General features: G+C 38.4%; 1 protein-coding gene across 2 annotated transcripts in view; it reads right to left on the bottom strand.

Moving 5' to 3' along the window:
• unc5ca (unc-5 netrin receptor Ca) overlaps positions 1-14,793 on the bottom strand; it is a 193,514-nt gene that overhangs the window by 74,505 nt on the left and 104,216 nt on the right. For both annotated transcript variants that reach the window (XM_023280866.3, XM_023280867.3), the window contains exon 3: positions 8,527-8,670. In XM_023280866.3, coding sequence (XP_023136634.1) covers positions 8,527-8,670 — 144 coding nt within the window. The remainder of the gene's footprint in view (positions 1-8,526; positions 8,671-14,793) is intronic.

Below are 14,793 nucleotides of genomic sequence, written 5' to 3'. Positions count from 1 at the left end.
AACCATTAATTCACGTCAGTGGAAGGTGTGTGTTTTTTGTGCTTGCGTGCAAATACGTATGTGCCCAAGGGAAATATGTGCACAGGACAGGAGGGACAGCTGTGCCAATTCACTGACCCCACTTCATTCCAAAACTGCAGATAACACTATCTAGCTTCATAAATATACCAAAAACACAGACAAATTCTCTTAAGAACTTCTACAACAGAGTTGGGAAACACAGACCTTGTGAAGGTTCCTCAGTGTGAACTCTTATTATATGTACAATAAAGCAGTGTCAGCATCTATTCAAAAATGACCTCTCCTTGCATAAACTCCCTCTTTGCCTCTCTCTTCATCTCCTGCCCTCTGCACCTCCCTCTTTCCGCCTCCTTCCTTCTCCATCTGCAACTTCTTCTTCCATAGCTCAAGTAAAACTGTTATTATGTTTGTGGTTAGTTGGTTGCCTCAGGCACCTCTACATAAGCACATTTCAGAGCAATTATCCAAAATGGGTGTCTCTGGCTGCATGCTGCCCATGCCAAATCATAACGGTTTTCCCTGATGCAGCTGCTCAAGCAATAAAGAGCAATGTGAGATGCTTGGGAAGAGAAGAGGAAAGTACTCTCCTTCAGTCTCAGAGAGGATAATTTGGACATCCAATTTCCTACACAATGGCATGCAATGAAAAAAAAGAGAAATCAGTCCTCTGGCTTAAAAAAAAAAGAATGATGTAAGTGATAAAGCACACAAGAGGGGAAGATAATATTACATGAGCATTAGAGAAAGAGGAAATACAAATTGATTTGTAATTAAAACATATTTGTGGTAAATGATACGAATCAGAGTTGTAAGTAATGAAACAGCTCTGGGTGTACAAGCTATGTATGTTACTAGAAGGAAGTAAAACTTTCTTTTCCTGTTTTGTTTTCTTCTTGTATCCCTTGATGAGAAGATTTAAAATGCAGCTTGATGACCATTTACATGACATCAGGCCATTTATTAATGCCATAGTAGGGGTAGACATAGCAAATTACATTTACTTTCTTGTTTATTTTTGTATGTGCGTGTACTTTGGAGTCTTTAAAAATAATAATCTTACCAATGTGTTTTTTATGTCAAGTAATGTGCAACATTTCAATGCACAGAAAGTCATATTAAAGTCATAATACATTGCATGGGAATGGCAGAGAAAAAAAAAAGGAGCCAAATCTGCAGAAAAGAAGCTGCTGGTGTGTTTGGAGCAGCTCGAGGGCAGCGCTCCATGTCCAGACATTAGACACTGCACTCTGCTGACACAACGCATGCATGTGTTAATTCTCTGGACAAATGTTAAGAGGTGTGAGGGGCACAACTGCAAACAGACCGGACCTTCTACTCAGCAATTGGTACAAAAAAACCACACTAGAATAAGCTGAAGAAGGGCATTATAGGGTTATGTTTAGCATACAATAATAGATTGTATCTCTCGTAATTAGTTCATGATGTATTACAACCTAAATCACACACATATACACACATTATTGTGTACAAAAAGTGCTAATAGTGCATCCACCAGGCGTGATTTCTAAGGAGGAACTTCTACGTTTACTGAGGTGTGCACCACTGTTCTGTTATTTTTTGCTACTATTCTGACTGCAAAAAAATCTTTCCACTCAAAAGACTCTGAGAAGAGCAGTGAATGTAGTAGCTATAATTTGCATTAACAATGAATGAACAAAAAACATCCACTTTGGGGTGCACAATGAACATCATTCAGACAACAACAAATGAGTACAACAACAAATCACAGATCTAACTGTGCACAAGAGAGCATTTAAAAACCACCATGTTGCTTGGCAATATACAGCAATGTGTGTGTATGTGTATGTGTGCGTGTGTTTGTGGTAGAAACTCTGTGGAATTCATATTGTTTATAAGGCTCTGCATTGTCTACTTCAGAAGTGCTTTATTTCACTGTTAATTCTATAAGTGGGAGGTTATTAAATACATGTGCAGTGTCATTTTTTATTTATTTTCGATCTGTTTTATTTCATTCTACTTAACTCTAGCAAGTCTAAGCTGAGGAAAGGGGATGTATATTTGTTAGGTTTAATCAGCTATGTAGCTAGAATGCAATTTTCTGTGTGCTTCCCAGTGTAATGCTGATCTACTAATCGACATAATATTTTATTGCCCTTTTTTCATTTGCCTAAATGAGTTCAAAGTTTTTATAGTTCTATCTATAATAACATTTCCATTACGATGCCTCTCTAAAAATGTTGTAACACATACTCGAGGTGTATTTTAACCAAAATACTTCTGTGCACGTTGAGTGCATTTTTAGAATTAATTATACGTTTACTTGAGTAAAGTTTTCCAATACTCTTCTCCAATGTATTTAGTTTTACCCATGAAACGGTGTACGGTCAGAAGCTTCTTCAAACTTTGAGCACTCCTACTCAGGTCCTGAATTGCCAATAAAGCTTTAAAATGTAAAAAACAAAAACAAACAAAAAAACAAACAAAATGAGAGTACAGAGTGACTTTGAGTGTCACAGAGATTTTGAGTGTGGTTATATAAGGAGTCGTTTTCTCTAAGTGACTTTAGAGAGTCTCCTTCCACTCAGACCAGCTTTTTTCACTGAATCCTACACCCTGTCATTTCAACACTTCACAACCTGTGATCAGCTCTAAACATCAGACAAGGTCTTTCCATCCACAGTCAAGTTGTGAACAAGTAAACGACTCAGCTCGCTGACATAGCAGCGGCACTCTGGAGCACAACACTTCCTCTGGATCGTGGTTTGTAAAATGACTCATTAGGATTAAGCGTGGCTCAAAGGCCTGTCTGCTACCTCCAGTAGGTTTTTTTTTCTTTAATGAGGTTTCAGAAGACATGAACTGAAAGGAGCTGTTCATTTTGGTTCTTCAGTGGAAACAGTTGTGGTTTCAAAAATGTAAAAATCTATCATGGAGTTATTTCAGTAGAGGTTAGTGTATATAATGAGTCCTGTGTCTCTCATGAACTATGTTATATTTTCAATAGTTTTACTTTTGACCTTTACAATTGTCTAAACTCTGCCGATCACCTACAACTGCATCACAATTTAGACCTTCAGTCACCTGCTTTAGTAAAATATGTTAGTTAAAACTATATTTGTACCTAAAACTGGAAAACTCATTTTTGTAACACATTGTCTGTTTTCACGAGACATCTCAGTGACTCCTTTTGCCTTTTCCTTCATTTCTCTTGAAAAAACAAAGTATAACTACAAGTTGCAAGTAAATATACAGTATAGTGAGGAGTGGTGTATGTGTAATTTTTCCCACACTTGGACTTTATAAAGTGACTTTGGGTGAGCGAGTGAGTTCTGTGTGAGTAAATCAACACTGCGGCTTACCACTTTAACGCATAACTGTACCCTGAAGCAGTCCTTGACATCTGGGAAAAAGCTCAGAGGCTCACAGCAATGGTGAAACATCCTAACCACACTTCCACACGCACGCACACACTATGGATTCTCACTGTGAAAATGTTTATTCAGTGCTTCTGAGCAACATGAAGTCATTCTCAAAGCCAGAAACACAGGTCCTGTTGATGATATTATCCTGAGAAAAAAAAAACTGAGGTGTTTTCCACTGAAAGTATCTGCAAGTGTTGGGGAGAATGTGGATGAATAAATAACAATAATACATTCAGCATGGATATCAGTTTTGTAATTATAAGTGCAAACTGTTACATTAAGGATGCTTAATGTAACAGTGTCAAATGTTACTGAAACTATGGTTATGGTTGTTTTTGACTAATTTTCATACTGAGGAGGTTGGCAAACCCACTGCAGTTGTTTTCCAGTTGCTGTTTTACAATTAATTGTTAATAATGCTGTTGGCTACATCAAGATTTAAGCCTAAATGAGCATAAAAAGAGAGAGGATCTAACATATGTTTAAAATCTAACTGAAGAAACCACTGTTGAGACTTGTTTTTCTTGGTCTAATTCATCCATGACTGAAGGAAAACCTAAATACATGTAGTTGAGACATTTACATCATAAACAAAACAAGTTCACTAACACACATTTTCCAGTTGACACAAGTAGCTGCCTGTGTTGTTGTGCCCCTGAGTGCCTGGACTCCTGATTGCTATGCACACACGTCTCAGAGGAAGGTGGCAGAACAAATTGCCATCATCTGAAATTTGTGTGTGTCTGGGTGTTTGTGTGTGCATTTAGCTGTGTAGCTCTGTACACACACTGTGTGTGTGTATGTGTTTCTGACCTTGACATATTGCTAATCCACTGAAGGAGAAGGACTTGACCTGATAGCCGCAGGGCCAAAGAGTATAACTGACAATGCATGCACATTTGTATGTACATGTCTATGTTTCCCCTACTCTTGTATACGTGCCTGAAATGTTGTGCTTTACTGAGTGTGTGAATGTGTATCTGTGTTTATCTCATCTGCTTTATAAACTTGAATTAAGCAGTGTGTACCACACTCAACGTAAGATAAAGTGTCCTCAGAAAGCCCAGAAAATCAGTCAGAGGTTTAATATCTCTGATTGTGCATCTGACACTTTTACAGTCACAACAGTGACTACCGTTGACCAGCTACAAACTGCATATTAACTTAGTGTCTTAAAGCGTTAATTCCATAGTTATTTTAAAAAAAGCCAGAACAAGCGGCAGTATAGGAGTGAAAAAAGAGCGCAAGTGGCAGAATAAAACAATGAGCATGTGAAGAGTGCATTCTTAAAAAGTGAGGGAAAAAACTAAAGGAGAAGGAAACAATGGGGGAAAAAATGAGTGGGAAGGGAAATGCAGGAGAGAAATGCTGAATTGCTATTGCATGGTGCAGAAGAAAAGACACTTTGCTCAGCAAGCTCTAGCTGCCAGGAAGCATTTTAATCACAACACTAGATCCAAATAGGAGCCGAAAGCAGGGTAGGTCAGGAGGTTGGGTCGATTTGAAGTAAAAGGTTATCGCGAGAGGGAGCTGAGTGTAATCAGATCTGGTTAAAGGAAAAATCACAGTTATAATGGAAAGAGAGAAAGTGAAGGACGGCAGGACAGACAAAGTCAGAAGGAAAATACATACTGCGTGGAAAAAAAGAAAGGTAGATATTAAAGAGGTCTGAAGAGAAAGAGAAACATGGAGTTAAGTGAAAGAGAGGCAGGACTTATATCACCTTTTTGTTCCTAGACATCTGTTGACCCTACAAGCCTTCTAAGAGGTATCTTCTATCACCATCCGTCTACCTAACCTCCAGCAGACCTTTCAGAGTTATGCAATTACTGTACACACACACACACACATATATATAAATATATGTACACACACTGTGTGTATATAAAACTATATATATATATGTGTGTGTGTGTGTGTGTGTGTGTGTGTGTGTGTGTGTGTGTGTGTGTATATATGTATATATATATATGCATATATGTATATTCCCTTTATATGGAGAGGCTGACAGATAAAATGTGAATAAGTGATCGAGGTAAAATGGAAAGCTAGTTGGCTTTTGATTCAGTGCCGAACTTTTTTCCCCTTTAAATTTAGTGTGAGGACTTATGATTTAGTTCAGAACATTAGCTGCCATTACAAATTGGCACAGTCCTTGAACGGTCCAAGATACTGTATGGAAATAAGACCAAACATAAAAATATTTTAGCCTCTTGTTGATGTAAGGTCATTTTAGTAGCATGCCATTGTAAATAGTGGCACCATAAATGGAGGCTTTTTCCAGCCTTATATTGCTGTTTACAGGGTGAAATATATATTAATGAATCAGACTGAGGAAAACAAGAAACACTCAACAAAATATGGTGTTGTGGAAATCCCTACTAAAAGCTGATAATACATAATGTTTTGATTGCAAAGATGCTATGGAGACACGCATTTATGCATCTATGAACTAATGCGTACCTTCATGTATCTACTACCTTGTTGATAAGCTCGGCTACTGAACAAGCCTTTGTGTTCCTTCCTGTGCTGTTGTCTACGTTCCTGTGCTTACCTCTGTGAGTCTCTGAGGTCTGTACACATAGACTCGCCTGCATCTGTCTCTCAGCATGTATCAGCCCCAACGTAAGCCAAAAACAGCACATTACCCAGCTTTCATTGCACCCCAAGGAGGCCCCATTCCATTCGAGAGTGTTATTAGCGGAGCTTAGAAGGATATTTCTGACTGTGTCACTAACTCTCTGCTGACAGACAGAAAAACATCCTCACATACCAAAACACTGCAGAGAGTAGGGATGCTGTTCTAAATTCAAACATCTTTTGAAGCTGACAAGCCAAATTAACTAGGAAACATGTTGCTGTGGTACTACCACAATATCGTGATCATACACTGCATTGTATATTATGTAAGCTTAAGTCTGCAAATATTTTTTTTTTTTTTTTTACAAATCAAACAAATTAAATGTTTACCATATTTAAACAATCTGTTACAGGTTCAATTGACATGCAACATCCGCACATGATAGAATTTAAATAGGGTGCCAGTACATTATGTTACAGATTAATTTATGTAATATTGAAATGTGAGTTTCTTATAATAATTATATATTTATTTTTAATATAACTAACATATAAATGCTTCTTAGCCAAATAAGTTAGCCTAATAAAATAGTAAAAAAACAGAACAACCAAGCACTGCAAAAGTGAAAATGTGAGATGTATTTACAGCCAAATAAAATAACCAGGAGTGAAACACAAGGGTCAGCATGATGGATTTCCATCTGCACGACAAATAAGACCAACCTGGGAAAACAAGACTTCCAAGGTGCACGTCTGTTAGAGTGATACTGTCTGTTAAAGCACTGCATATGGGGATGTGTGTAGTTTATCTCATATCTCAAACTGTCAGCATAAGCCTGGTAAACCAGGGGGTGGGGTCGATTTTGCTATTGGCATTTATTTTTTGCTTGACCTTTCCATAACCTGGGCACTCAGACAAGTCCCGGTTGTCTTATATGACTGAATTGACCAGAGCAACGACACTCGGAAAACAACTGTTGTGGGTTGAATTCTCAGTGAAAGGAGCTTTGGAAGAACAACCCATTGTGTTATATGAGGCTTATGTTGAAAGAGCAAACAAGGTTTTCTGGGTGATTTCTGTGAAACATCTCAATTCCTTTGCTCCTCTGTTGTGGCGGGGTTTCCAAGTCACCATCATTTACAGCAGGATTCAAGTTTTTCTTTCATCCAGACTCCTGAAATGATTTCTCCATGTGATAACTGTGTATGTAGCATTAAATGATAACGCTGTCTGCTAGCGTGTATCAAGTCTGGTTGGGTTTCGTCCGGCTTGCGTTCTTTTGGTGACCTTACAGTCAGACTCCCAGTTGTCTTATTAAAATCTTCACCAGACCATAACAGAGAGCTACTGATGGCAGACTGAAGCTATAGAGCGACGTCTCTGCTCAGAAAAAGTCCTCCACCATGTGTCATTAAGTGCAAATGACTGTAAAAGTTGAACCAACTTCAAATTTCGTCTTCAGTTTATCTAGTTAAAATGTATCCCTCATGACTGTACTGTACCTTTAGTCATTGTTTATTCAAACTGCATCTATAAAACAAGACAACGGTTATTTTCACCTTCTTTGTTAGCAGGTCAGTTTTAAATATTGCAGGGAGGAAGAGAACAGACTGTGCATCTCCAACTTCTCAGAAAGGTAACTAACTCCTTCTGCGGTGCCCTGCTGTTGCGTGGAAAACTACTCTGATGCAGCATAAAATCAAGTTACAGCTGCACATGCAATGATAGAACAAGGCAGATTAATGACTGAATTCTTTGTCTCCTGTGAACAGATACTCTAGTTGCTCTTCTCTTGGCAAAGTGTCCGCTAAATTGTGTGCTGCAGCATGAAACTGCACTTAACCACAAATAAGTGTTGCCACATCAACCACAGCTAACATCCTTAAAACTTTAACCAGCCACTTGAATAATAAAAGTTTAGTACCTAATATAGACAAATAATCAACTAATGAACATTACATAACCCCTTTTAAGTAACTCTGGATATGTTTTTAAACTCCTTGATTTAGGAAATGGTTTGTATTTTCAGCAGACTGTCAGTTGCAATTTGTGTTTGCTCACTACATGTACAACTGAGTCAATGTGTATATGTGCTGTATACGCACTCCCCTGCGCTTGTGTTTCCTATGATTGAGTGTTATAATAATTCACACACACCAGTGGTTGGGACAGTGGTGAAGCCTCTATTTGCATTTTATAAGATCATCATTTTTCTCTGTCAGCTTTCCTCAACTTCTAGTCTACTGTCTTTCACACAAGGCTCTTCTCATGAAATTGGACCCAGCAGAGTGGAGATGATAACTGTATCAGTACGTTCTGTGTGTGTTTTCTTGCAAATTTTATTTTCATTTGGGAAAGAAAAGAGATACATATTTTTAATTATTATTATTCATACAGCCTGTCTTCCTGTGTGAGTTTTTGAGTATATGAGCAACTAACTCAGAGATACTTTTTACATATTTATGTGTAGTATCTTATAACATTTACAGCTTATATACGTGCTAACAATAGTGTACTCACATGCAATGCGGACATGTGCCTTGCGGCTTTTGGTGGTTCCAGCGGAGCTCCAGGCCACGCACTGACACCAATAATCTTCAGGACCGAACAGCTCCTCGACTTGCTGCCGTGTTATTTCTATGCTGGCTTCTCTTACCACGAGACCTGCAGAAGAAAGGAAAAGCAAAATTGCATCATTTATGATCTCAATTGGGATTTAACATCAAACAAGAAGAAAACAAGCTCTCATACAAAGCGAGTGGCAAATTTCCTTTTTTTTTTTAGAGAGCAAGTGATACTCAAGGAAAGTCTATTTAAGCTTCTATTCGTGTGATGCGACTTTCATGTCGGCTTAAGAAGCAAAAGTCAAAGTGGTGCACAGTAAATATCTTAGCAAGTAAATATAGGCAGAGGATAATCATTCAATATCTGCTGCTGTTTACAAAGCCAGGTCATTTTACGGAGCAGATTCACCCGGGATTTAATGTAAACTTTGTGAGATTGCTCCTTTGCACTTCTACCATTTATCTCACTCCACCCTCAGATTCCCTCTTTTCTCTGGTGGCTTGAAAGCAACTCTCATGTGAAGAATAAATGTGAGGTTTGAATAGCTGCACCCTACTTATAGGACTACAAGGAAGCACAGGCAGAGAAGGACTGCAGAGGAAAATAGGAAATGAGGAGCGAGGGGATAAACTCAGGATGAAAATATCTGTGACATGGGAAAGGTACAAGTAGAACACAGGTGCAAATGCAGGAGAAAAGAAGGGCTGAGAAATTTGAGGAAATGCATGACAAAGGAAAGGAATATTGAGGGGGAAAAAATAGGATGGGGGGATCGAGGAGGGACTGATTAAAGAAAAAAGGAAAGGTTAAGCTCACAGACTGGAAAGAAAGGGGAAAGGGAAATGAGAGAAACGGTAGACTGGGAGAAGTAATGGAGAGCGACATGACAGAGGCACAGTGAGAGGAGGGGAGAGGATGACAGAATAGAGGTGGGAGAGGGCAATAAAATGTGAAACAGAAAGGAAAGGGGAAAGGAAATAAAAATGGATTTAAGTAAAAGTATGTGGGGACTGGGGAGCAGACGGGCAAAATGCCATGAGAAAAGATCCTGGCAGTTTATTTCAGGTTCAGCAATGTTACAAAGACCCAAGAAAGCATCTGTATGAGGCTCCACAAATCTTGCTTGGGCCTATTACTTATGAAGACTCTCAGTAAGTTCTTGCCACTAGAGAGACAGTTATAGTAAGCAAGCCAGCATAGAGGCAAAGGGGACTGAGAGGAAGGCAAAAAGTGAAATCCAGTGAAAAGGATTGTGGCAGACTTAAACCATTAATGGCTGACAAGAGAATTAAGGAGAAACCCATGAGGGCAAAGAGTAAGAAAGGCAACAGGAGCTTTCAAGGAAGAGAGCTGAGAGATGGGGAGACTTTTGAGTTAGAGAAAAAGTTGATAAGATGGAATGTGAAGATGGAAGATGTTTCAAGTAAAAGGGGACCTTAGATGACACAGAAATTCAGAGCCACCGATGGCACAGAGAGCAAAGTGGAAAATAAAAAATGAAGTAAAGGGAAAAAACCTTGTGGAAGGCACAACAATGGATAATAGTCAGCGAGGGAAAGAACACTGTAAGGGCAAGGAGCAAAAAGTAGCGTGAATATTGGTGCTTGAGCAAACAAGTAAATGAGGGAGATTGATACGGCTTCATGGCTTAAAATGAAAGAGCAGGGGAACACAGCAAGAGAGGCAGAGGCTACAAAAAATGGCAACTAAAGAGGCAATTATAACCAGCAAGCAAACCGGGACCAAAGCTGAGACAACTGGTGGGCAGGCAGTTGCAATGAGCAAGATAAAAAACAGTGTGAGGACAAGAAGGGCAAAGGGATGGGGAGGAGGTGGAGACCAGTGAATGCTGTTGCCAAAATAATGAGCAAAGTAAAAGCAATTAAAGTGAATGGCTCAAATGAGCCAGTCAGATAGTTATGGCAAATGCAAAGAAAGCATATGAGATGGTACAAGAAAGGCAACTCAGTGAAAGGTAGTGAGCACGTTTCTATGAGAACTAGTAAATGACATTTTCACATTTAATGCTTTTGCATCACTGTGAATGTCACCTATTAAGCTTAACATCAAAAACTCTTAACAGTAAAATATTGAATCAGTTGAGCAGTTCAAGTAATCGCAAGTAGCTACATATACCATGCAATGAGACATGTACATAGGAAAACTAAGTATTTATAGAAAATACAGAATAAGTTAAAACTCTAAATGAATTGGATGTTTTCATGATCATAAATAGATGATGGGAAATTAGAAAAAAAAGTACGGAGGAAAGGACTCTGTTCAAAGCTATCACTGAAAAACTCACCTGCTGTATTTATTGTTAAGAGAATATTCCTAAAGCACGTGGTATAGTGGCTGCACCTAACATATTCTGACTGAAAACCTGCAGCTGACTTACACTGGTTAAGAAGATGCTTTCTCCAGGCAGAAGACTGACGAAACCTTAGAAATACAGCGTTGGCAACCTCAAGTTTTACACCTCACCTGGCAGTCAAAGCCGAGTTATTTAAGCTTTAAGCTTGTTTGGAATCACAGCTAACCAAAAAAAAAACAAAACAAAACAACATAGACAAAGAATGCTATGTTCCCAGAGCTATATTAATGTAAAATGAATGTGAATTGGCTCAACTTAAGCAATCATTTAACAACTCGTGTTTACAGCCTTAAAAAAGTAAGACTTATTAGTACTGAGCTCTTGATGCTAATTCATCTGTTCCAATCTGAGCTACTCTCAATTATAAATTAAAACTCCGCAAAGAAGTCTTGAAAGTTACAGTTTATCCCTGTGGTCATGGACAAATGGCTTTTAATTGGTTGCGTGATTTAGTTTTTGTCAAGGTGAAAAAGGTTGACTGCAAGAAGCTAACACCTGGATTATTACATAAAAGTTATGGATGTCAGGGGATGAGTACAGTGTAAACCAGGGGGTGTGTTGCAAGGTATTGCAGGTGAAGAAGAAAACAATTTAGTCTGTGGATTAAATAGAGAAGAGAGGTTACAGGGATGTGAGAAAAATAGAAGAGGAAAAAAAGAAGAAGAAAACATATTCAGAGAGAAACACGGTGCACGTTGAAGAGCTGAGCTCTGTACAGTGGATAAAACTGCAATTGAGGAAATATATTTGATTTCTCAGTGAGGCTAAAGCAAAATAAGATACAGCAGTTGAACACCTGCCAGGTTAGCACGAGATTAACTGATTTCAAATTGAAACCATGATTTGAAACAACACATATAAATCAGGCAGTTCCCACCTCATCTGAAAATCAGACATATATGCATAGTAATAAGAGACTCTACCAGACCCCATCACTGAAATTTTGGGAAACAACCACTTATTGATTGACTGACATGAATACTGTAAGTTGATGCTGGATTTAACACAGTGATGTTTCATTCTACAATACCAGCTGGGGGATAAAAAGTAAGTATGAAAATTCATAGCAGAAAAGACAACTATACCAAGGTTTTGACACAACAAACGTGGCACAGATCACAGATTCAAACCTCTCTACGATCGACATGAAAATAGATTCCCTTGTTTTCCTTCAGTGTCATGTCAATATAGAAAACACGTCAAAAAAGTGGGAACTGCCATAAAGAGCATGAAGACAGATGTCACTGGGTCTGGAGTTATGCTGTGCTGAAACCCAAACAGCGCCAGTCATTTCTATCATTCTCTAATGCAACACTCACAAATAAAGAGTTGCTGGGCAAAAAGCGATTGAATTACCTGAGGCTTTAACAGTCCCACATCACTCAGTCTCTTATTTTGTTTCGATACAGTGCTCTAAACATTCACATTCACCCGATATGAGGAGAAAAGCATCGGGTTTTTGGTCTCTGTAGCATGACAGAACTTTACATCAACAAAACCACCGCTGTCAGCTGAGGGAGGTGAGGGGAAAGAAGGAAATGAAAAAAAAAAGAAGACAAGTATCAAGACAAGCAGATGCTGTCACAAACATGTTTATCAATCACAAAACCGTACATAAACCCCCACATATTTCCTTTAGTCCAGAGTGTCAGTTCTTTTAGCAAAGTTTACTTGTCAACTGGGGAGTAAAAGTACAAAAGTGGGTGAATGTGATTTGTCAGGATAGGGCTGTTTTATTTGACAAATGGAGGTCAAAGATATACAAATAATGTTTATCTCCACCGTCAGTACACTGTGCAGCTGTTGTACTGATTCATAAGTGTGAAGGAAGAAGGTGAGAAAACAACACAGATATTCATAACAGAAAAGTCTAGATATTAATTATCGAATATTTCACACAGTCATTCTGACTTCTACCTCATGCTACCTTCCTTACTACCTCCTGCTGCTTGCGATAATTCTACTGCTAGCAGGGCTGCCACACCCATGAAACTCGATAAGGTATTTGGTAAACTGTAATCACACTCTATAGGAGTCCATGACTAAAACTGCATAAATTAGACCCTGATTATCACACTGAACTTCACATTAACACCACAGCATACCACTTTGAACAAGTTTGTTCAAACAGAATTTTTTATTACAATGGCTATAGCTGTATTTTTCAGGGCTGAAATAAATCAAATGTGTCATCAGAACGTAAGAGACAGGAGTTCTTCATGTTAGAAATTCTAGAGAAATGGAAAATGAACAGATTATGATAAGGTCCTGTTTTATTTATACAGATGTGGTAAGGAAAGCAGAAAAGTGTGTTTTTTATAATGGCATTTACACCAGTACAACATAAAACAACCAAAAAATTGAGAAACGCTGAATAAATTACTTAATTTACTGTTATAATTAACTGCACTAATGAAAACATTTACAAATATTTGTGTTGTTACAAAAGCATTATGGCAATTCATGTTACTGACTTGGAGTTTTCACAATTTGTGGTTTTTAAAGAATGGACATGTAGTACAACAGGCTTAGATGCTGCAATAGAAATAAAGTTTTCTGGTGCCTACAGTATGTCATCACTCAGGTGCCCAAAAATGTGCTTCCTGTCATCTCCCTATTTCTCTGTTTGTGGTTAAACCCAATCAGACTGTCCATTTTCTGTCTCTTTCTGTTTCATTTTTCCCCCATCTCCCTCCGTCTCTCTGTGTCCCACTGAGCTTTGACAGAAGTACGAAGTTAGAGAAAACAGATGAAAACAGTAATGGCTCAGACAAAATGTAACATCTTAATTTCTTTGAATCAAAAGAAGCAGAGATGGAAGGAAAAGGGTGGAGAGAAATACAATCAGAAGAAAGTCACCGAGTCAGGGGCAGACTTGAAAACATAAGAGTGGGCGTTTTGAGGCTAAATTGTTTAGAAAATGAAAGAGACAAGGGAACTGGGGGGAAAAGCACTCAACAGCTTTGTGGTGTTTAAATGTGATCAGTGACAGGTCAAACAGACAGTTCTTTAGGGAAAAGAAGCAGAGGATACAGGAAAAGTCAACACTGACTATTATTATTTCATCAGTGCCACAGAGGGAGAGAGTCTGACAAAAGACACAGACATGAGGTCAGAACTGATACATCTACAGGGTAGACACAATAAGTCCAAGAGCCTTGCAACAAATACCACCTCTGTAGGTGCACAATATTCCATTTTTGTTGAAACTTTTGCATCAACATATTCTTTTTCTCTCATGTACATAAGTAAATAGTAAACAAGCTGGGGTCTCTGCTTTTCCAAGCGTCTGCTCAGCTGAGGTGTTTGTGAGAGAAGCTCACTGAATGCTGACCAGGTCCAGAAGTGTAGATCAGTAAGTGACCCGGCATGATGACCTCCCTGTGGAGGCGCTACAAGTGAAAACACAATGTTCCTACACGGACTGATATTGTAGCTTCAACACAAATCTTTCACAATGACTGCTGAAACCTTACAACCTTCACCACTTTTAAAATCGGCAAAGAAAATCTGATGCTAATGCTGATGGGTAAAAACAAGCTAACAGTCAAATATATTTTGCCTAAAGATGGAGATCAGAAGAAAGTGCAAGTCATATTTTAGCATCTGAGTAAAACTTGTACTATGTAAGCATAACATAAGTGAGAAAAAAAGAAAGAATAAGTGACTTGAGGGTGATACCAATGCTTGTGTACTGTGGTAAGACTCACTAAATGGCTGGAAAATTGTGTGAATTGTAGGCATTTACAGTCTTCAGTTTTTTGTCTTTTTATGCTATATTTTTACTCCTTGTAACATTTTCTGCTGGATAGAAAGGAAGTGAGTGGTTGGACACAGTTGTGGTTACT

Source organism: Amphiprion ocellaris, chromosome 6, assembly GCF_022539595.1.
Source record: "Amphiprion ocellaris isolate individual 3 ecotype Okinawa chromosome 6, ASM2253959v1, whole genome shotgun sequence".
Taxonomy (NCBI): Eukaryota; Metazoa; Chordata; class Actinopteri; family Pomacentridae; genus Amphiprion; species Amphiprion ocellaris.
This window is presented reverse-complemented; position numbering and strand designations above follow the sequence as displayed.